At 39.3% G+C, this 24839-nt stretch overlaps 1 protein-coding gene across 7 annotated transcripts in view; it reads left to right on the forward strand.

Moving 5' to 3' along the window:
- Positions 1-22185, forward strand: part of fgfr2 (fibroblast growth factor receptor 2) — a 57104-nt gene extending 34919 nt beyond the window's left edge. For 4 of the 7 annotated variants that reach the window (XM_044136024.1, XM_044136025.1, XM_044136029.1 and 1 more), the window contains 12 exons: positions 162-352; positions 1453-1597; positions 4691-4890; positions 6100-6239; positions 9314-9435; positions 11048-11158; positions 11254-11444; positions 11982-12104; positions 13724-13794; positions 17277-17414; positions 18280-18385; positions 20597-22185. In XM_044136024.1, coding sequence (XP_043991959.1) covers positions 162-352; positions 1453-1597; positions 4691-4890; positions 6100-6239; positions 9314-9435; positions 11048-11158; positions 11254-11444; positions 11982-12104; positions 13724-13794; positions 17277-17414; positions 18280-18385; positions 20597-20761 — 1703 coding nt within the window. In that variant the 3' untranslated portion in view covers positions 20762-22185. Of the gene's footprint in view, positions 1-161; positions 353-755; positions 895-1452; positions 1598-4690; positions 4891-6099; positions 6240-9313; positions 9436-11047; positions 11159-11253; positions 11445-11981; positions 12105-13723; positions 13795-17276; positions 17415-18279; positions 18386-20596 lie in introns of all 7 variants that reach the window. The other 3 variants (XM_044136027.1, XM_044136028.1, XM_044136026.1) reach the window with 3 other exon arrangements.
- The last annotated feature ends 2654 nt before the right edge of the window (positions 22186-24839 follow it).

Below are 24839 nucleotides of genomic sequence, written 5' to 3' on the forward strand. Positions count from 1 at the left end.
TTCTAAAAACAATACCTTGTTGACATGGTTACGCATCATAATAACTGTCTGAGCCTACAGGAACAAATCAGAACTGACGTAACTCCAACTCCATGAGCAGCATAATTCTACTACCTGGTGATTGAGAATAGAAAAGATAAATTGTTCATCTTCTTCAACAGAACGGTCACCACACAGGCCTATCCTCCAGGCTGGGCAGCCCGCCAACACCACAGTACACGTTGGCGAGGACGCCCAATTCCAGTGTAAGGTCTACAGCGACGCCCAGCCTCACATCCAGTGGCTGAAACACATCAGCGTAAACGGCAGTCGCTACAGGCCTGATGGAAACCCCTACGTCAAAGTGTTAAAGGTAGATCCCTTTGTGCCCATTTTTATATCACAACCACACTTTTTTCCCTCTTGCTTTGTAATTTATGAGAGGTCATATAAGAAACCCATTATATCCCTCCCCTAACTTTATGCCTTTTAAGTTTAAATAATTGTTTTCTTTGTGACATTTTTCCTTTAAATGTGGTTTGCCTTTCACTGTGATGTTTGCAAGGAACATCGCATCCATAAAACTTTGAGAAAATATATTCATTGTTTGTCAAGACTATATCACAATTATTTTAATTTATTCCAACTTAATGGGTCATTTTTGTAGTTTCTGGCTGGATTTTGGAGATGATTCCTGCAGGTCCGTGTATAGCAGCTGCAGTGGCGATGTTGTCATGTGCCTGATTTATCTGCTCATTTTGTTTGATGGCTTGCAGCGCTCAGGCATTAACAGCACAGACATGGAGTCTCTCATCCTCACCAATGTCACAGAGGAAGATGCTGGGGAATATATCTGTAAAGTCTCCAATTATATAGGGGAAGTCACCCAGTCGTGCTGGCTGACTGTCATTCCAGGTAACCCTACACCCCCACCCAAGACCACCTCAACTCCCCTCTACCGGTGTGGGTTTCCCTGCTGTTCTGTGGTGGTGCTGTTGATGGTCTCAAGGACGTTCCCTCTCCCAAATGTTACTTCCTTTTCCTTCAGCTGCCACCGACTTTTGGATTGGTGTCGCCATGGAAGCACTGTTCTGACCAGAATAACCAGATGATGATCTCTCTATTTTTTTGTAACTCACCTCAGAGCTTTTCACCAGAAAGCGTATGCTGTCACAGTGCTCTCCATGATCTCTGTGTATATGCATGTGTGTGGGTTTTAGCGGGTTCTGTGGGTGATGGGTACCTTTTGGGTTTGTTTTAGGTGTGTTTGTTTTATTTTCACATGTTTTGGTGGAATACTGGGATCTATCTTCTACCTGTCTTCACTCCCATGCTCAGTTCTACACAGGATCTTAACGGTGGACACTATCCAGTTCGTCTAACTTCTTTCTTGGTGTTGTGGGTCTCATATTTTTTCTCTTCTCTTTTTCTGTTGTTTCTCTATTTCCTCTTCCTCCTCTTCTCTTCCCCCAGACCGCAGGTGTTAACACCACAGATAAGGAGATAGAGGTTCTCTACTTGCCAAATGTAACTTTTGAGGATGCTGGGGAGTATACATGCTTGGCGGGTAATTCAATTGGGATCTCCTATCAAACTGCTACTTTGACGGTGCTTCCAGGTATATAAATTCACTTGCTTTTGTCCCTTGGTTGTTTTTTCCACTTTAAAGAGCGCATATCAATTTTATCTGAAAACATTTTCAGTTGTGTTCAGGTTTAAAGCTCATGATACTGATATTAATTTAAGATGTTAAATATCTGTAAAAAATAAAAATAAAAATAACACCAGGCAGCAGCAAACGCAGCTAAAAGTTGTGAGAGTAAAAAAAGTTACTTTCAGGACGCTGAACTCAGACATCAATGCCTACGGTTAAGCCCAAATTATTCACACCACATTTTTTAAGGTTTCTTCTGGCTGGACATAATATTAATGTTTTGGAGTCCTGACTTGAATCAAACCTCAAGGTGTCAAATCTCAAAACAACTCTAATAAGGGCTTCTCTGAAATGTTTTTCCATTAATTATTTAAAAGGACACATGCACGTAAAAATGCACGTAATTTTCCATGCGTATTTTTAATAATAAACAGACATAAATTATGTTATTTCTGGATTAATACTCTGCTTTGGTGTATTTTGGGATATGTCTGTCTCTAAAATAATTTTTAATCTAAATCTACCCTGGGTATGAATAATGTTGTTATTAAAAGCAACTCAATATCCATCAAAGACAAGTAGTGACGGACAGCATCAGCTGGATTTGAAACAAAGTAAGGATTTATAATACAGTTTATCTAGTGATTAGAAGACATGGAGGAAGGAATGTTTTCTGAAGGGAGAACCTTTGAGACCTATTAAATCAGCACCATATGGAAAGTTTCAAAAGCACCTTGTGGTGATCCCAGTCAGTGGGGAATGACTTGAACTTGAAACACAAAAAAATGACAGCACTGAGATTATGCCTTATCTATGCTCCAGTTCTGACCAGCATTATTAGTCTTCTCTGCAATTCTTCACATTAATACACCACATTCGCCTGCTTTATTCACAAGTCATGCAAAGATTTTGCGAATAATTGTCAATTTTTTTTAACCGTGAGACTTTTAGCCGATTTAGCTGTCAAATCATCATTGTTACTGTACGATATCAATCAAACTGTATTCGGTCATAAGTAGTTTCTCCTAATTACTTTTTTTTTGGCTCTAAAAAGTGACCCAAAGCTAATAATATGCTACATATGTGATGGATGAAAATGAAGTTAGAATACTAATATACAATGAAATGGCTGCTGCAGTCAAATTCTTTCTCCTCCATTTGTCTCAGACCTAAAAAAAACAGCTGCAGCTGAAACTAATTATCATGGTTAATTGCTCCGGACTATCATTTGGAGAGATTGGTTATGCAATTTTAAATAAGAATCTGTATAACATCAACAGACATTTTACACTTTGAATGGACATAAATAGTATAAGACTGCAAAAAAGAACATTTTTATTACTGGTTTTTGTCATAAAAAATGTTGATATGTGCACTTTAAGTCATTTTCAATTGCTTTCATGCAAGGCTAATCCTCTCCTTGGACGCTTCCTTTGATCAGTTCAATACATAAGTGGGGAGCATATAGTTTACAATATTTTGTAGGTTAGCAAGCTGTTGAAAACCCAGATGAGATATTAGTGTAGTTTCAAGAAGACTTATTCTAACTCCAAATCAAACTAGAGCTCCCGTAGCAATTTGAGTGTCACAATTCCAAAGGAGATGAGGATTTGTCTTCACGCTTCAGTTAGTCCTTTTAGAAACCCAGTCACTACTACTTGTTGGTTCTGATTCTGCATGCTAATACAAACTGTATATATCTTTCTTGGTATCTTTAAATTGTGCATTATTCCTTTTTCTCTGGCTCTGATACTTGATGTTTCTTGAAACAATGGTGGAAAGGTAAAGCTCAACCCTCATTTCATGTTGGCTTGACTTTCTCAATTATCAGAGCCAAACCTCTCTGCTTCGACACAGTGGATGACTTGTGTGTGATTAATTGCCAACATTTTGCACCTATTTTTGTTTGATGTTGTTAAAAACATGTTATTTTACCTACTCTTTATAATGGAAACATATAGAAACAATGTTATTCAAGCAATGAAAATGTGTGATGTATGTTCATAAGTCATAAAAAGGCTTTGAAAAATTTTTTGGCACATTCTGCAGGTTTTACATTTAACCACTTAAGCCTTTTTTACAACGTTTGAATTACATTAAGAGATGCAAATAAGCATGCCTATAAATTTTTTAAACACAAAAATAAGGATTTTATTACATAAAATGCCATGACACACCATTCCTTTAGCAAACTGCAGATGCAGCTGCAGCTAAAACAATACTTCTAATCTGTTGGTTATCTGATTAATATTTCAACAGCAAAATATACTTAATAGGAGATTTTCTTATACGAAATATACACTGGATGAAGCTGTAACTATGCCACTTTACAAATTCTGGGTAGAATATATTTCCATTACATTATTTCTTAAATTTATATTGAGCTCCTGTTAATGATTAATCTGTTGATAAATTAGTTGACAATTATTTAAATAATCGATTCATCACAATTAATCAAATTAATCCTTTCAGCTGTAAAAGCTATATGTTACCTGTTAGTAATTACTGCCATTGATGTAGTTTAAGAAGAAAACGTTTTCTAGTACACCACCTTCAGCTCTACTTGGCTTGTGGCCTGTTTGGTTGCTGCGTTGCAAAGGAATCTTTGTTTGTGGTCTGCAGGGATGAAACAGTCTCTTTTACACACGCTCAGCCCTTTTACTAGACAGGAAGTTCGGGTCATACACAGCCACAATAGAAGTGAGGGACGTATTGTTCAGACGACTGTGGGTGTGTTTTTGTGCTTGCGCTCGCGTGTCTCAAAGATTGACGCAGAGTGCAGACACATGCTGGCCTGCTCGTTCAGTCTGAGTCATAATTTAAAATCTGGTGACACTATCAAAGCCACTGAAGGCCTGTGAGACCCCACAAAAGCTAATAACCGTTGGCCGAAGGGGAGTTGCAATGGTGCTACAAAGCGATTTGTTTGGTTTGCCTGTCGATGGTGATTACATTTACTCATGAGTCATCTTCATAGTGTCTGTCTGCGTTTTCCTCCATGTCTGGGAAATGCCTGCCCTAACCTCTGCCTGACCGTTGTTCTTTCATCTCTCTCAGCACCAGAGAAATCTCCAGGACCCATTACCTCCTACTACTTGGAGATCGGAATATATTGTGCAGGCATGTTCCTCATTGCCTGCATGGTGGGCATTGTGGTGGTGTGCCGCATGAGGAACACAGCAAAGAAGCCCGATTTTGGCAGCCCACCGGCGGTCCACAAGCTGACCAAACAGATCCCTCTGCGCCGCCAGGTAACAGAAAGTAGATAAAGAGTTCTAAAGGCATCTAACACTTCTGGAGGAGCCAACACATAACACTGACATTTGACAAGGAAATACAGCTAATTATTTTATAAATGGCTTTGGGAACATAAGTAACCTAAATTACTATAATTTTTGACCAAATGCATCTTTTTAGAATCAACAAATGCAAAAGGTTTGCATGAATAATAACTCAACTGACTTCACAGATGCATCGTAATAAATTTGAACAGTTCTGTACTTCATACATTTACTACACACAGGGTTTTTTCTATTAATATAGATTATTTTTGTCTTTCACCTGATATAAACCTAAAATTCCGTTTCTTAGAATATATTTTGTTATATATTTTAGCCTCTCGAGATGCAGACCTAATTATTAATAAAATTAGGTAATAATTAGGTAATAGTAATAACTATTACTATTATTATTAAAGAAACTGTGTATTATCATAAAGAGGAAGATCAGAGACAGTAATAAAAGTAATTCATGTCTAAAACAATTAAAGACCCCCAGCCGATCTAGACATGGTGCACAGAACATATCTACACTTTTGTAAATACACATTACATGCATTCTTAAAATTTATTATATGTAATATTCTAATATAAATTGAAAGGAAATATTTAAATACATCACTGTGTGTATAATGTATTTTAATCCATAAGATTAACTTGTTGGATCAATGATCTCGTAATTTATTGAGATGTGGAGGTATTTCAAGGGACCCACATCTAGATTCATTCAGAGGTCATGCATTTCTGTTCAAGTCAACACGGCTGCCGAAAACTGCAGCCAGACGTTTTTCCTTCCAAACGTGAAACTTTCTTTAACCTCAAGGGAAACCAAAAGGTTCAGAGAGTGTTGGATTACTTTCTGTGGAGGAGACTGATTCCAGAGTCAAGGTAAGGTTAAGGTGTAGAGGGAGTCGCTTAAAGACCCAGGCTCACCAGCAATTAACACAAATTCCTCAAGAGTTATTGTAGCTGCTCACCTCTTTAACCCCGATGAAACCGAATCTCTACTTTGGAGAAACTTCACAACTAGTAAACATTCACTGTGGGAAGCAGACATGATTGAATATTTAACAGGTTGTGTAGTGAAATTCATGCCTCAAGTTTCCAACTCCTCTAGTGATGCCTTGGAGCTTTAGCTGGCCTAAGAACTTAGATCACAGTGATCAGCCAATATCTTTTTTCCTATAGGTGTCGGCAGATTCAAGCTCATCCATGAATTCAAACACCCCTCTGGTGCGAATCACAACGTGGCGGAGCTCTGCACCCGACGAACCGATCCCCGAGTACGACCTTCCAGAGGATCCACTGTGGGAATTTGCCAGAGACAGGTAAGAGCTGCCTGTTAAAACACACTGTTGTAGTTTCTGTTCTTTATTAAATGCAACTTGTAATTGTATGTCTTCTGCCTTCAGTAGATTTCTGCATAAAACATGAAATAGTTCTATGCATAAATCAGGAGTAGTGGATCAGAAAATGCTGATCCACTACAACTTTAATTTAAAAGTGGATGGTGCAGGTTGTTCTTAAATTTTGCTAGAAGTAACAGATAGTATAACAAGGGCAAAGACCAAAACAGACTTCTACCTTTAGGCTAAAGCAACTCCTGTCACAAACACATGATCATTAAATGCATAATGAAAACAGATCAGAAGGTTTCTGCTATCTTCTGTGAAAAATGCACACAATGTATACAATTATATTGAATACAATTATGATATATTAATTTTCACAGACTTCAATGACTATGATGAGATGTGAATGGCACACAGCAGAAGTAATCTTCAGCATTTATTCTTGGTTCGCAGTTTTCCTCTCCAGTTTGCAGAAGAAGTTATTGAAATATTCTGCAGTGCAACAACTGAAGTTCAGGATTTTTAGTGTTTATTTCCATCACAGTTAGTCTGTTAGTTTTTACCTTGCAAACATTTGTGCTACAAAGTTTCTCTGAGTATCACCAACGGTAGCCAGGGTGCCACCAGTTATATTTTGCAACAGTGTCAATGAATTAAAAATATGATTGAAAAGTTTAAAAAAGTTTATAGTAAATTAATACTTGAATATTATGTATAAAATACACCAAGCATTTGAATGTTGCATAAGAAAAATACAGGAAATTTTAACTGGCTTTCCTTCACAATCCTCTCAAAGCTGCTGCCTTTTTCGACCACACTTTTTCCTTCCACTAAACTTTCCAGTTGCATGCTTGGAACTAACTTTTTGCTACATGAACTTTTGTGTGCTAAAACTTGAAATATATCACTCTTTGTGTATGTAATGTATATAATGTATGAGTTTCAGGTTATTTTTATTTAAGTTCTGGAAAAAGTTAACTTTTAGATCATATTTATTCTAATGAAAGGCAGCTGTATCACTTTAAAAAGGATCCTCTTAACAGTGAAATCTGGAATTGGAGACTGCAGGCACTACCTGTTTACGGCGTTTAGTGCCTTAAAACAGCTGCTAAATAATTTAAAAAATATTTTTCCATTTGGGGATTGACACCTGGTGAGATTAAAGCTTTTGATTCATCTGGTGTGAAACTTGCCCCATCATTAGAAGAGGAACTAAACTTTTTTCCCTCTCTCCCTCCCTCACCAAAGACTCTGTATCGCCCGCTTCTGTTCGTAGAGAGTGAAGTTGTGCTAATTAGTGGCTGGTATTCACAGCTTTCATCTGCATGTTTGGGCGAGGAGTGTTTGTTCTCTGTCATACCAAAGGAATTAGCTCAGCTAAGGTTTCAGTAAGAGTTAAAGAAGTTTAAAAAGAATCTGAGGCTCTGCGTTTAAAAGAATAAGGGAAATTCCTGAAGCTTTTGTTAGAATGCCTGTAAAAGAAAAAAAAAAAACCTGGCTCATACAATTTGAAATTGTGTATCAATAAAACTGCACTTCTGATGTAATGCTCAACTTTGTCTTTGCATGCTGGATTGATTAAATTTATGATTTTAATTCATGACCCCAGCTAAATGGAGGCTGTTTTAACTTTGCAAAAATAAATCTCTGTCTTCCTCACTGTTTGGGTCTTTATGCCCTGCCTGTCATTCCAGCGCCTGAAGGATCATGTTGGGATTGTAAAATGCTGAGGAATGCTAACTTTTGCGGTTTAGGCTGAGGAAAAAAATAACATCAATTATGTGTGGCCGGATGGACAGAATGCCTGCCATTGAATGTGGCAAGTGTGAGTGGACAGATAGGGGATTGTGTTACTACCGCAGGGCGCCAGCCTCAGGCCTCTCGGCTTAGCGCTGTGCTGTGAATGTTTAGATAGCATGGACAGTGGGCTTTATGAGGCGAGAGACCAACTTAGGTCAATCAAAATAAAAAGCACCAAGTTATCCTGCATGTTTAGGGGCCTGACCGGTGCTTCAGCTCTGAATAGTCACAAGAGAACACATAGTTAAGTTAAATATCAAACCCCATGGCATGGCTAACAATTAAAATATGCAGAACATATTTCCACCTCTTACGCGTTTCCACATATTATGATAATCACCAACTTTTTCATTGAGATTGTATGTAACAGGCATGTAACATGTAATATAGGTAGAAAAGATAGATGGTTTTCAACGTTTTGTTTAACAGAGCAAATCTAAACAGGGCGTCCTGCGCTTGCATTCAGCCCCCTTATGCTGACAGCCCTAAATAAATTGTCTTCACAAGTCACCTAATTAGTGAGTAGACTCAAAATAAACATAATAAATTCAGCTGCTCTTCAAAAGCTTCAGAGGTTTGTTAGAGAACATTAATTAACAATGCTGGAAGAAAAACCTGTTTGAGGCTGCAAATAACTTGGGAGGAGGGTGGAGCTTCATGAAACATCTGAGTTCTGATGGACTGGTTTAAATCAAAGCATAATCATTCATCTGTCAAATTCTAAGACCTTAAGCCAATTGAGAATTGATGTTTCCAGACTCTCAATCCAATCTGATTTACCTAGAGCTGCTTTGCAGTTCGCTGGTAATGTTAAGAAAAGGTTCATCGGCACTTCTTAGTTGCAAAAGAAAGACAGAAACTCATCCATCACAGGCTAATATGTCAGGGCTGAGCTGCCTCCTTTGCAAAGACTTATAATTGTATACTGGAACATGCCAAGACAGGATAAATAGTTTACAAAAGAGTGGCTCAACTCAGGTTTATTAAGAGATTATCTCTGCCATGTGTGTCTTCCTACGTACTGTTCTGGCAAAAACTTCATCAAGCCAGAAAAGCACTCCCACAAACAGAATCTGATTGAAAGATGAAAGATGGGTGTGGCTCTGTGCCTGGTTTCATTATCTATCTTGATCCCGCACTTCTTCCTACTTTCTATCTGGAGAGTGGGAGTCAGTGCAAGGCCTACTATGTGGACCGTTTGAACTTATCAGCATCCAGTTTTGTTTTTTTTATGTTATATTTTCTTTTAGGTTGACTCTTGGCAAACCTCTGGGTGAAGGCTGCTTCGGTCAAGTTGTGATGGCCGAAGCTCTGGGCATCGATAAGGACAAACCCAAGGAGGCGGTCACTGTTGCAGTGAAGATGCTGAAAGGTGAGAGGATTTCTATGAAATTCTGCTGTGTTTTAACCATGTGTTAAAATATCACAGTTTCATTGTTATTACAGTAATTAGAAGAAGATTTCAATGTCTTAATATATTCAGAAAGTGTCTTAGCTTGCCAAATTTACTTTTTCAACAGAAGTTTTTAACATCCTGTCCTGGCGTATTGGGTAAACATTACTGTGGGTTGGGTTACCCCACATTGTTAGGTCAAAATTGTTCTACAAAAGGGGAAATGTTTGATAATTATTCTTACTTATTTTGAACCTGGCAATTTTAAATTTAGTTAATAAAACCCTACCTGTCCTATTTAAGTATTTGCATAATTTATAGAAACAAATGGAAATAAAAACTTCAGGTGCAATTGTTCTTGATTATATGAAAATTCTTTAGGTATAATAAAGAAAAGTGGTTTAAAATAATTTAAAACCAATTATCAGAGTGGTAAAAAAAAACATCTTCTACATAGCAAACTGACTCACGATTGCATGAGCCATGGTACACGGCACCATTTTATACCCCATAAAAGTCAGATGTGAAATGACTAAAAGTGCAAAGGAAAGAGAAGGGCAACACTACCAACACCCACCACAATCACTGCAGCAATCACAAACACACCAAAATGTAACAGCTATAACAACAGAATCAGAAAAAAGTAAAGTTAAAGAATATATTTCCAGACATCCAGCTGACCAGCAGTGTGCAGCATGGGGTTAAGGGCAGGACTGATTTATGGTATGCTCCATATTTCCAGATTAAACTCAGACCAATTAGGCTTGCATTTTAATGAAAGGATTTAAACACAGGAGTGATATGATGTAAAATGATATCATATCTAGTCTCTGTTTTTTGCACCACCAAAATCTCACTTCGTTCTTAAACATCTGACTTGAGGTCAGACCTGTGGGCTTAGATTTACTCTGCTTCATTCTGTCATGAAATAAGAACGTTTCTTTAGCTGATTCATGTTACAGTCGGGGGTTCAACAAAGGTGCAAGGTGGAGCCTTAGGCTGGCATTATTACTTGTTATTGGTGGCTGCTGACTGACGGCTTGAAGAAGGTGGGTCAGATAGGTAAGGGTTAAGGGCGGTCGCATACCTGACCCCAAAGCAGCAGTTGGGCAGCGCTCAGTCAGCATCTAAACAATGAGGCAAGTCACATTAAGAGAGCTGCTGTGATTAATGAAAGCAGGAGAAGGGGCTGGACTGGTTTGGGGTTGCAGGGCACAGTAAGATTAAGTACAGCAGAGGTCCTGTATACCTTCCTCCACTGTAGAGTTCTTTTAACAGTGACTCAAGTTACTGTAACGGAACTGAAGAATGCACGCAATGCCGCACTGACTATCTTAGTGTATTGGTAAACTTCCACTGTCTTCAATGAAGTTTATTTTCCACGTCACCCTTTCTTTTACCTCTGAAACTCTTTGTACTTTATGTGAGGAGCTGTAACTTTAGCCAACGATGTCTGTCATCCCGGCCTAATCACAATCAGCTTCCAGATGAGTTTCTGTGGAACTGGACACACCCTTAGTTTAAAGTCAAACAGTTAAAGAGAGACGCTTGTTGTGTCTAGTTTTCTGATTGTATACTTCTCTGTTGTTAGACGATGCCACAGAAAAGGACCTTTCTGACCTGGTGTCAGAGATGGAAATGATGAAGATGATCGGCAAACACAAGAACATCATCAACCTTTTGGGAGCCTGCACACAAGACGGTGAGGGAAACAATATTTTAATTTAATATACATTACATATACTCTGTTCAAGATAGAGTTTGGACACCTGTTTGTTGTGACTTGTGCTTGTACAGGTCCCCTATATGTGATAGTAGAGTATGCCTCCAAAGGCAACCTCAGAGAGTACCTCAGAGCCCGCCGTCCTCCTGGCATGGAGTACTCCTACGACATCGCCCGTGTCTCCGATGAACTGCTTACCTTCAAAGATCTCGTCTCCTGCACTTATCAGGTGGCACGGGGCATGGAGTACCTTGCATCTCAAAAGGTAAGGGGAGGACAGACAAAACGTCCTACTTTCACATCAACTTTCCAGCCCCCTGGCTGCTTGGATACATCTCTGTGCCAGTACTCAGTACTTAGGGCTTAACAACAGCATCCAGGAGGGTTTTACGTCGGAAGCTTGTTTGTGCGTCCCTGTGGGAACATGGTCCCCTGAAAACACTACTCATACCCCCTGCCCCAATCCCTGTATTGTCTCCCATTGCACCACAAAAGCCCCTCTGTGCAGAAGAATTAAGAGGTTCTCACAATGGGGGTACAGCCATGTTGGCCAAATGCAGCATCACGCTCTCTCTCACTGTTGGAATGTGACTGTCTGACACGCACACATACTTTGGTCTTTACATATTTACAGTACACATGTCTTTGTATGAATCATCTCAAGCCATGTTCTTGTGTAGGGTTGTGTATTTGTCCAAATAATTATGGACCTGACCCCTCTCCTGCTTTTACTTTTTCCCCCTCACTTTGACCATCCCATTTTTCTTCCTCTTACCTCATTTTTCCACTGTTTCCTTCCCAGTGTATACACAGAGACCTGGCAGCCAGGAACGTCCTGGTCACAGAGAGTAACGTCATGAAGATCGCTGACTTCGGCCTGGCCAGAGATGTCCACAACATTGACTACTATAAAAAGACAACCAATGTAAGTTCTCACAACATGCATGCTGCACTCTGAAGGGTTTAGGCTGTTAGATTATAGAGTGTTTTTTGCAAACAGAGTGAAATCCGCTCACATGGTTTAGGCTTTTCTCTGTGTTTTTCTCTCCCCTCGTCTTTCTGCTTCACCCCTTTCCTCTGGTAGTGTCTTGGCAGAAGCTACAGGTTCCCAGGCAGGCTCTGAATGTAGTGCTTCTCCGGACCATGCCTAGTTTACCCCCTCAGTCTCTTGTTCTTTTGGTTTCATCAACATTTACACAATTAGCCCCGAAAGAGACACGGAGAGAGAGCGTCGGGGGCAGAGAGGGAGCAGACTAAACATAACTGACATCTCCATAGTGGCCCAGTGGTGTCTTTCTTTCCCACCACAGAGCAGCGCAGCCTGCACATCCTCATCTAATATGCATGACTGCCTTTTCACTGCATGCACGATCATGCTGAGAACTAGCTGACAACCACAACAATATTTGACGATGATGATGGAGGTGAGCACCGGGACAATAATCACGGCTCCAACAATAATCTTTTAGGATCTGACTGAGCCATCAATTTTTAGTTTTTATTATTTGGTGCCACAAAATAAAATGTTAATGTCTACTTTGCTTTTGTTTTATAAACTATATGTATTCTGCACTGCAAAGTTATTCAAACCATTTTATCGTGTTATAAACACGAAAATAAAATACAGTTTTATTGTAGATAAAAATCTCAGAGACTCGTGTGTGTTTGTGTTCAACCCCTATTAACCATGATATGCCCAATTAAAATGTAACCAATAACCCTGTCAGAAATTGCCCAGTTATTAAACAGAGCCCACCTGTGTGTAATTTGATTTCAATATAAATCCAGCTGTTCTCTTAATGCCTGAGAGATTTGTTAAAGAACACTAGTGAACAAACATGAAGACCTAGGAACACGGCTCACAGATCAGGGAGAAAATTGTGGAGAATTTTAAAGCTGCATTTGATTATAAAACAATATTCCAAGCTTTGAACATCTGATTGATAATCCGAGAAGTATTCAAAAGACCCATAGTAACTTTGGAGCAGCTGAAGAGATCCACAGCTCGGGTGGGTCGGCAGATGGTTCAAGCTCCTTGTGCTCTCACGAGGTCTGGCAGTAAAATACACTCACGTTAGTGGGTGTAACATGACCAGAGGAGAAAAACTTTAACTTTAGTGGACTATATGATGTCTAGTTAATGTGAATAGTAATACAGCTCTGTACATAAGAGCTGAACCTAAGGAACTAAGTTAGTTAATTCAGCTCATGAAATTGGGTTTACCATTAAGGTAATGTACACTTTGACCTTGCCAAGAATGCTTAGCCTCTCGGCCGGTTTTAATGACACACAGAGATAAACTCTCCTTTATCTGTGACCCTGTTTATCACCTCTGTTGCTTAAACAGCATAAACGCTCCATTGGGAATTCCCCGCCCAGACAGGCGCTTCTTTTACATCCTTAATCCTGAGGCTCTTCTCACGTTTCAGTCTTTTTTTAGTGAATAATTGTAAAGATGCTGATGAGGCCCGGAATAAGGACTCCAAGGATTGCTTATGGCTTGGTTTTCAGTTAACCTTCCTCCTCTGTGTTTGCGTTTTCAGGGTCGTCTCCCGGTTAAATGGATGGCTCCAGAAGCGCTCTTCGACCGGGTCTACACGCACCAGAGCGATGTGTGAGTACAAGGCTACAGACAAGCTAGTGTGGCATGTGCGATCACTGCTCCTTGTTTGTGCAGTCAGACTTAAGTGAGATGAAGTTTTTTTTGTGCTATCTTGGATTTTTGGATGGGGGGGGTTTCGGGTACTGGGGGGGTGATTGGCTATGGGGAGCTGGTGTTGACCAGTCTGTTGCAAAAGTGAGGATTTCACGCTAGACTTGTAGCCAATGCTGTGTTACTAATCTGACTGGCTTCAAAGAATCTGGAAGGAGCCCGAAGCCCACCAGAACCCCTCCCCTCCTCTCCTCCTTCTTCTCCGGCTCAGCTCGGAAGTCTCCCCACCTTTTCGGGCCTCTACCCAATGTCTGAACACAACAATGCTTCGGGCCTACATTCACTCTCTCCCCCTGTTCGCTCTCTTCTCCTCATTCAGCAAAACTCAACACATGCTGCTACTCATCGTTTTGGACTGGCTCCACCATCAAAATAACTCCCCCTCTTCCTCTTTTATCCCAGCATTCTTTTTTTCTTTCATCTGGTATGTGAATCGTTGACCCGTCTCTGTCTCTTCCTCGTTTTATTTAAGATCAAGAGTATTCATTCTAAAAACAGAACAAAGCGAGAGCATCCCTCTATTTTTGGTGTTTGAGTCTCATGCGTCCTGACAGCGTCGTTTGAAGTTTCTGCTCCAGACACTGGCGGCAGAAAAACGCATGTGGCAATTAGATAAATGCCTCGCATGCTGACCCTAGCGAAAGGAGGTTTTCGCTATGTGCACTTAAGCCAAACACCAGTAGCGCACAAAACATCTCAATTAACGCAGGGAAAGTGCTTTAAGTTGGTTTCCCTCTGAGGTCGTTGTGTGCACATAAAAGAATCTATGTACACACACCACGTCCTTCATGTTCTCCAATCAATAACACAGGGGAGCTAAGGAGAAAGGGAGTGTGTGTGTGTGTGTGTGTGTGTGTGTGTGTGTGTGTATTGGCTCACCCCTAATTACGATTCATCACTCACATTTAGTAATTGGCTTTTTGTGCGTGTGCGGGAGGAGGTGGAGCTGAATCAAACAGCACAAGGCACAGGCGATCTATACATGACATCAGATTAAATGAATACATGAATTGCAATGACACTCCCCCCTCTGCGGTTGTAACAAATGAGCTCAGCGGAGCAGCTCTGGAGAGTGTAGGTATGAGCAAAGGATTACAGCTCAAGTGCAGAGAGCCAGACTTCAGCTTCACTAGAGATCCACAGATCAGTTTTATTGGCCAATTTCCAACCTTGTTTTTTATGGAACTTTAACTAGCATCAATTTTACTATTGTAAATATTATTAATAGCAGTTCAAATGTTTTGTTAGCTTTGAGCAATTATAAACTATTTATTTGGAGAAGGGTTGCGTCATATTGTGTGTACAGGCTGATATGACATTTTAAGATGTCAGCATCAGAACTGTAAACTGGAGTCGATTCTTGTATTCCCTAGAGAACATTGATACTTGTCTTAACTCTTAAGATTTTCTAAAGAATGCGAACATTTACAAATTCAGCATACACCATGATAGAACAGGTTTGAATGCTGAAAAAGGATAAAAAAGAGCAACTGCTGTCATCCAGTGAACCTTCCTGTTCCTGAAGTGTAAAGCTCATTACACCTTTTTTGTTTTCTCTGACTTTATTTTCAAACACTTACCAGGAGATGAAAATATCTTAATTGTATTGCTCTTCTTTCGGTAACCACTTCCACACCAAAGAGTGAAAGTGGTTAATCTGACTTGTGGGTCCAAATTCAGGAGCTGCATCCTTAAACGGCCAATTAAGTTACAGTGATGCAACAAAGGGTGTCCAAATTTAAAGGCACCTCCAAATTCATCCCACATATGTGTCCTTAATTTATCCAGATTCAGAGGAAGGGTCAGTGTCTCAAGATTTTTGTCTTTGTAGTTGTAGTAGATGAAGAGGGAGACAGGATTTCTGTCAAGACAAGGGCCGGAATAAATCTGAATAAAACAAATTTCACACATTTCACTCATTTCAGCTCTTTGGATCCTTTGTCAGCTGAGCAGACTGAATGTTTTGGAGGCTGTAGTTCATGATTCAGACAAACCCTTGAATCGTTTTTCTTAGTGCAACCTTATATCACTTTGGTTTGGTTCAGTCATGAACCAGATCAGGAAAAGATACCATCCAATCTTAAAATCTTTAACTCTTCTTCCTTCAGTCACAACCTCTATACTAAAAGAGTATTGTAGTTAGTGAGACCTATTATCACTTAGTCATGGTGCATCTATTGACTGACTGAATTAAGAACGCATTCCATATTTTCAAACTGACTGTTCAGCAGTCTGGGCCGGCTGAGCTGTAGATTGGATTTTTGTTTCCATTCACCAGCCCAATTTGTGTGCATCTCTAGTAATCCACCAATTTACATAATATAGTTTTACCATTCGCATGTATGTTGCCTTTAGGCAGCAATGAGAAAGTCCTGCAGGAGACGCATATGACGTAACGTTATGACTTAAATGTGATGAGATATGGATGAGTCCTCAGTCCTAACCTTGTTTACACAGAGGCATTCATTAATTAAATGACTCGCATAAACATAATCTATGTTTGAAGCTGGCTGAAACATATAAGTGCTTTGCGCTCCACTAAGACAGCATGCCAGGTCAGCAAAGTAGCCCCCTGAGTTTGTGTGTTTATTTTTGTAAGTCATGGCTGCTTGCAGGTGGACACCATCTTGGACGGCTAAACAAGCTGAGTAATGGTTACAAAATGTCACAGAAAGGAGAGGCGAGTGTGTCAACAAGGGCTGAGATGCAAAGCACTGATAGAGGAGAGAACAGACCTGGCTGGCTGATTGTGTAAACAGATGAAAGAAATGATAAATACCCTACCTTCGTGTCTTTGCAGACTTTTCTTGCTGAATAACCCGTGTGCTCAGTATGCTTGAAGTCTGTGGTAATGCACAGTATGCTGCACAAAATAATGCATCCCTTTAGTTTGCATCAATAACGAAGCCGCTGAAGGAAGAGTTAACATTTGAGAAGTGGAGCTCAACAACAGGAAGTTGAGGCAAGGAAGCAGTTAATAATTAGTAGTCACCACCTCCGCCTCTGGACGTCTTTTGTTGATTATTTCTCTTTTGTCTGCTGTGGGTGGTCCAGTGTTTGCTTTGGTTTGGTGCGACTGGACAATGCCAGGCTCTGTAACCAGCCAGCTGGGCACAAAAGGCGTCATTGAGATCAGAGTCGAGCAGCACTGCCAGCGGCTTTGGACCACAAGTCACTAGAGGACAGAAAGTGGGCATTGACACCACTGATGTTACTGTGTTGCATTTCCTCTATCCATTAATCAGCTGAAAGGATGAAAATTATCTGCCAAGTGGTCCCATTGCTCCCATATAATGGATTCTTTTTAGATTTACATACAAATCTCACCTTTCCACATCTTTTCTGCAAATAAAGCATGTATATTTCCTGTTTTTCCCCACTAGCTGGTCATTTGGGGTGCTGATGTGGGAGATATTCACCCTAGGGGGCTCACCCTACCCCGGCATTCCTGTAGAAGAGCTCTTCAAGCTGCTCAAAGAGGGACATCGCATGGACAAGCCTGGAAACTGCACCAATGAGCTGTAAGTTTAACACTTTTCACCAAAATCCAAATCTTTTCCAAGCAATCCATATTCTGAATTAGCATTAATTGTTGCCTTGGGACTCCGTGAGAGACTCGTTTGCATGTGATAAATACCTCTGCGACTCTGCCAGGCATCTGTACAACTGGGATCATTTACCAACAGTGTCTCAATTCTCAATAAGGCCATGGAAGTGAAGAGACAAAGACAGAATACACAGAGAAATGCACAAACATGGCAGACAAATCAGATGTCGGTATTCTTGACTCATTACAGTGCTATAGAAAGGTATTCACATGTTTGAACATTTTTCATATTATAACAACAAACCTCATTATAATGTCTAAGGATTTTACATAAGGACTGTAAAGTGACAAAACCTTTTACTAGTAAAAATAGGAATAGTGTGACATAAATTTGTTGTCAGCCTCTTTTACATTGATACCCGTAAAAAGAAATATCTAATTCAGGCTAACCATCTGGAGATTACTCACTTGGTTTACCACAAAATAATAAACAGTTCTGTATTGGAGTGAAGTGGACATTTTGTTTTCCCAAATTTGTATGAATATGATTTGCCACTCTTCAATAAAATCCAGCACAACAAATTTTTGCTCTGATAATGAAGAATAAAATCTAGTGCAACAATTTGTTCAACATAAACTTCACAATAAAACATTATCATGAAGTTGTTCCCATATTGTTTTACACATAGCAAGCTGAAAAGTGACATATATTTGGTATAACCCCTTTGTACATCGATCCACCTAAATAAAATCCAGTCTCAGAACTCGCATTCAGAAACAACTAGCCCAACACAAACTTTGTGTACTCCTCATGAAAATGATATCTTCACCTCTTTCAGGTACATGATGATGAAGGACTGCTGGCACGCCATCCCATCGCAGAGACCAACCTTCAAGCAGCTAGTGGAGGACCTGGATCGAATCCTCACCCTGAACACTAATGAGGTGAGTCTAGCTGGTTTTCACACCTCTCCAGAACCTTCTCTGTTAACTCATTCGCTTTGGGTGGTCACAATTCATGCCTCATGTACCTTCCTTGTTTAATTGTGATGAAACACCAAAATATGATACACGCAGGACCATACCAGGTTTGGCTGAGCATTGCCAGAAAGTTTATGGAGCCTGGTTGACATGAGGCCCATTGCTGAGAAATGACTGGATGATCCGATCGTTGCTCAGCATAGCTTCTGCAGTCCTGTCGTCACATCGATGCCTCGTTGCCCTTTTTCCATTCCCTTCTTTGTCTCCCTAAAATCCCCAACTATGAGTTTGAACTTTTGAAATGTAATAAAGCTCCCCTTTTTTACCCCTTTGTCTCCCCCCTTCCTTCACCTCTACCCCAAACCGCTGGCAGATGTGGAGATCTTTAGTAATATGAGCCTTTTCGTGTTGAGCTGGGAAAATGGAAGCCAGTGCTCTTTTTCTACAAAACCCCAAAAACTCTTCATCCACACAACGAGACCCAGTAACAGCCATTAAAGAGAAGCAGAGGGGAAAAAGGGGGCCTCAACAGACACAAACATCTTCACAAGACTGGACTGAGTCAAAAATTAATAACAGGATTTCTGGAGGTTTTCATCTTTCCTTTTTCATGGCGGTTAGCTGAGCTCTGCCAGCTTCTTGATTCTTTTTCAAACCATCTCCTGTTGTTTATGTCAAGCTTTTCAGGGCCAGGTTTCAGATCTGTTTTGACTGAAGTTAAGGGAGAGGATGCAGTAGAGGGCCAGTATATTGTTACCCAGTTTCCAAGAGAATTCATGGAAATTATGTTTTCCTACGACTGCTAAAGTATTCCTCTGCGTTGTTTTTCTGATTGACTTACACAAAGTATTGCTAAATAGTGAAGTGGAAGGAAAGTAAGATGTGGTTTTCAGCCAAATATGAATCTGAAAATTGTTACATGCTTTTGTAGTCAGCCTGTATGAGTACGAGTTCTCTGAGAAATTTCAGCTACAATTTTCTTTGGGTAACATCACACTCAAAGTATACAATTTTTTCCCTTCTTATTTGCCAAATAGCTAAAACTCAAAAGGTTTGATGAAGAGCCTCTGTGAACATCAATTACTAACTCATGTGAATTCAAATTAAATATTTGGACTTTGACTAGGCCTTTTATTCAACACACTAATATTCAGTAAGAAACATTCTGTTGAATTATGCGTTGTATGCATGGTCTGAAAAAGTCTTGAATTCAATCTTAATTATCAATTTAAAACTCAAGTTTCAAATTTAATTTTAAAAACTTCCAGATGTTCAACCTTCCCTGCAAAGCTTTGGAGACAATCCTGCTCCTAAAACTTAATAGAATCCTCTTTCTGCTTCTTTAGGGGATGAACATTTAAATATTATTAGTAGTTATCCACTAGCAGTTCCTTTGTTACAGAAAAGTATATACATAGTTTACAATGTTTGGCTTGAGAACAGTTGGCCGAATCCCATCATGCTGCGATCCTAAAGCATGATGCTACTGCCACCATTTTAGACAGTATTTGCTCAGGCAGGGATTCTGCTTCACATTGTTTTCCGTGTCTCTGCCAGAAAGGTTAACATTCATGTAAACTGACCAGATCACTTTCTTCCATAAATGACTAATGGTTATCCTGTGAACAGACTCTCCCACCTGAGTTGTGGACTTTTGCAGCTCCCTCAGAGCTAATAAGTCCTTTGGCTGCCTCTTGTTTTCATGTTCTGCTTGTCCTGCCTGTCAGTTCTGGTTCATGTCTTGGTTGGCTCAGAGTTGTTCCACATAAACTGCCAGTTTTGCTCTCAACATCCAACCCATCTTGAACTGCTCTGCTGTGCAATCAGGTCAACTTTCTCTTCTTATTAGCTCTGCTGGATCAGACAGCAGCCTGAGATTCAATTTATTACCTATTATTTCTACAAATATTTTCATGCAGTATCCAGTTGGAGATTATTTTTCTTTTCCATTTTTTATATCCTCCCAGGGTGATTTGGTATGGTTCAGATAAATATCATTATGAAGGTGATACTGTTCTCACCCCCCCACCCTTTTCCAGTCCTCCTCTGGAAAGTCCCAAGTCTTGCTGATCCGGTTTCAGTTCTCAATTTATTTTCTCCTGTTTGCTTTTGATCCTGTGCCACTTTTTTTTTGTTTATCTAAATGTAGATTTTCTCCTCTATCTGCGTCCCCAGGAATATCTGGACCTGTGTGCTCCTACGGAGCAGTATTCCCCCAGCTTCCCTGACACTCGCAGCTCCTGCTCCTCCGGCGACGACTCTGTGTTCTCCCACGACCCCTTGCCGGACGAGCCCTGCCTCCCCAAGTACCAGCACATCAACGGGAACGCCAAGAGATGAGCCTCTGCCGGCTCAGACCCTGAGCCGACTTTTGGCCTGCCCCAACCTCAGAGTCGCTGAACACACGTAGCACAGACACCTTCTCTGAAACGGACCCGATCGGGGACTAGCACTGCCACACACCAACACAGAACACTTGAGGTCTTAACGGAGGGGACGGAGCGCGTTACGGAAGCTCCTTCATACTGACTGGATGAACTGACATTCCCTGAGGCCTCCTCTCCCTCTCTCATGTAAACACGCAGCTTTTTCTCATCTTTTGGTTCTCATCTTCCTACCCAGAAGCTCCACAGCGCTACTTGCTTGGTGATCAAGTAGCAGTGGGTGGCATTCCAAGACTTGTTTACTCCTGGAGGAATGTATGGAGTGGTATGAACTGAAACATAAACAAAGGAAGAAGAAAACATGAAACTAGAAGACGAATAGGAAAAAGGGACTCACATATGGAGCACCAACTAACAAAACAGGAATACAAGGAGAGCAGAAATAAAAACTTTTCTTGTTAATTTTGTAATATTGGTGCGTCATTGTATTTCCCAGTTCTCTAGATAAACATCCCTGATTATTCTGGAAAAAGAATCCACAATGTAATGAAAAGTGCTGGCTATATTTGTAAATATATTCAAATATGTATAAAAATATATTATATATTTACTATGAATTATTTTTTGTATGGACTTGGAAACAACCCCCACCTCCACACCCTGCTCCCATTTGTGAGGCAGGTTATGCTGACAGATGTCCTATATTTCTCCTCACACACACCCTTCGTTAAACACACACACACACACTTTCTCAGTAACACAGTTAAGTATTGGCTTTCAGGGACTGCGCTAGTACGGTATGTTAATTTATTGAGTTACATATTTTAAAAAATGAATCAAAAAAGTAAAAAAAAAAAAAACAGCAACCAGATGGTGGAAATGATTACATTAATGCTGATGATATGGAATAATCCGTTAAATTTATGGTAATTTAAAAATAATCCTTCACCAATTAACAGAAAGGTTCTATTTTTAGAAGTTTGGAGAGATCCAGATTTTGTAAGTTTTATACATGAATGTGAATATTAAGTTAAAAAAATTTAAAAACTGTACATTTTATAGTCATCTAATCCTTTTTGTATTTAGATATTGATGCCATTTCTATCCTCTTTTTTTTTTGGCCGCGGTTTGCGATATGAAATTCTTTGGATATTTATATATAAGTAAAAGACATAATAATTTGAAAATGTCTACGTGCAATCTGCTTCCTCATTTGAAACAAAGATAAACTCAAAATTCCCAGGACAAAATTGAAATAAGAAAAGCAAAGTATTAAACAAAGTGTTTTTTGTTTTTGTTTTCTACTGGACCAACATTAAGATGCTGTTTTGCAGGCATTCATGCTGCATTTGCAAAAAATAAATGTTGAAAATATACCTACCTGTGCTCGTCTCAGACTATGAGTTGCTCTTTTTTGACTTTGTTTCGCCTGCTTCCATCAACATTTTTTCTGTACAAGATACACCCCATGTTATTACTGAACAGTACATTCTGGTTTCATTTCATGGTTTAGGCTCCAAGAACTTGGACAAATCTGCTAAGGAGCGATAAATGAACATATCTGTATTGCCCAGATTAAAAGCAAAACTGCAAAGCTCAGCACAGATGCAGATCAACTCTACTTAAATTAATGTTTAATTTATGGCATGATGTTGAAGCAATTCCATTAATGAAAAAGGAAACTTGTAATTGTAATGATGGTACCGCTTGGCATTGTGATCTTGTCTGAGGGATCAGTCAAAGACGGTTTGTTAGCCTTCCTAATATGTTCATGGATGGGCTCATTGATCTCCTCTTATCAGAACAGATTTAATTCAGCAGAGTGAACGGCTGATTTACCTGATTTGATCTAAGTTAATCACAGCGGATCTGGTATTGAGTTTCACTAGCAGCAGTAAATGTGGCCATACTCTGTTTTAGAGACTGCTTGTCTGCCCTGCATGTGGCAGATAGAAGAAATAGAAACTTTACTGTCCCGCAAAGGGGAAATTCAGGAATGCAGGAGTTTGTGACATTAAGCGGAGCAGTTCATTTGACACACAATACCTATAGAAGGTTTATTAAAAATACAATATGTTAAAAATATAAAAAGTAGATAATGCTACAGCAGAGGATGTTATGGCTGATTTTACATGTAAGTAACAATGAAAACATTTCCAACCTAGTCAGGCACTCAAAATTGTGCGTAAACACATCATATTAGATCTAGGCCTGTTTGTTAGACTTGACATATTATTTCATGTTTATGCTTATGGGGAAAGCTTAGTTATTACTATATTTTTTTAAATGTCTACTTGCAAATTTGGGATTTACTTTTATTAATTAGTTATAGAATTACTTATTGCCCAATAGTTGTGACTACATTCTTCAGAAACCTAAAACCTCGCTTTTACTCTCCTAAATATTCAGATCTAAAATTCATCTTCCCTAATAATTTTTCACAAAGTCCATTATTAAAAACATAAAATAAATTCAAAATAAATTGTGATGCATATATATATATATTCTAAACTGATACTGATTTTACATTGCTTTGTAATCTTTTAGGAAGTGCATCCTGTCAGAAATATCTTGGGTAAATCATTTAAAACCTTAATCAGCTTGGGGCATGATTATTTTTGTGCTTAGCTGTAGACTAAAGCATTTCCTTCAAAAATTGCTGACTACACAGTATGAAATGTCAATAAGTCAGAAAAGTGACTGAAATTCCCTCTGTGGTTAAACATAAATCTCTGTATTCAATTTCATAGCTATCTGACCAAACTCTGCTTCAGTCCAAACCACAGGAGTCCATATAGAAGAGCTGGATGTTCACTTTCAATCACTTTTAAATTGTGATTGTCTATAGCTAATGTTTTTGCCTTTTCTCTTTCTGGTAAATGTTACTATTAAATATGTGAGTCTGACATGAAGGAAGCTATCTATAAAAATTGTGGTTTTATGATTTGGGCCACAAGCAGCTGCAAGATGCAGCAAATTGTAATTTAGTGAGGAAACAAAGTGTTTTATAGACTGATTTCTTTTTTTTTTTCTTTTTTCTTTTACATACACCCAGAGACCCCTCTATCTATCACCAAGGTGCAGCTTGTTTTGAACAAACACACTCATCCAGCAGGTTCATCCCCTGCAGTAGACGTGTCTCCTCATGTTTCTGGAACATGAAAAAAGGACTTGGGAGGGAAAACTCAGTCAGAGACATTCCTTTTTTTCTATAGAATATGGAGGAATGGATGGGGATTGGGAAAGAAAAAAGAAAGGGTGGCGGGATAAACCATTAAAGGGATAGTTTGGAGAAAAAGAGTGCCGGATATCCACACTGGCTTTCAGACTTTAATTGGAATTACTGTCTATTGTGCTGTCGGCTGATGGTACACATAAGGAGGGCTGATCTCCATGGACACCAAACAGAGGATTAGGACTGTCTTTTTTTCAGAAGATGCTTTCAAAGATCACCTTGCATTTATTTGATGTAGTACATCCTGCAACATGGGATAAGATTTGGGCATTTGTCCTTAGGGGCAAATCTAACATAACAAATCTGCATAACATTTACTTAATTTTTACATCTTCATTTAATTTGAGAGACATTTTTCTTCTCCTAAGCTGATAAACATGACCCACCGCACTCAAATGAGTTTTCGTTTGGATGGCTTCTGGTCGTCTAATGCCCCAAAGATTAACCCGCTGACCCTTAATACTTAACTCTGCATGTCTTCAGGGAAAAAGTCTGAAGGAGGCGACTTTTCAAAACATCTCAGATTTCTTCTTGACATTATTATTATAAATACCAGAAAATTATTAAACACTTTTCGTAATTTAGGGAAAATTTACTAAGGTTTGTGCAAGGTTGTCATGAAAAGTCTCAAACTTTACACAGCAACAACACAAAATCTTACTAAGTATTTTTGGTCTATTTAGCACAAATATTTACAGAGACAAAACTAACTTTCAAGTAAGTTTTCAGCAAAACATAGAAACTTGCTTTAAATAAATAATTCCTTAATGCTGATGAAAAAGTACTAAATATAATTAAA

This window comes from Gambusia affinis, linkage group LG13 (genome assembly GCF_019740435.1).
Source record: "Gambusia affinis linkage group LG13, SWU_Gaff_1.0, whole genome shotgun sequence".
NCBI classification, from domain to species: Eukaryota; Metazoa; Chordata; class Actinopteri; order Cyprinodontiformes; family Poeciliidae; genus Gambusia; species Gambusia affinis.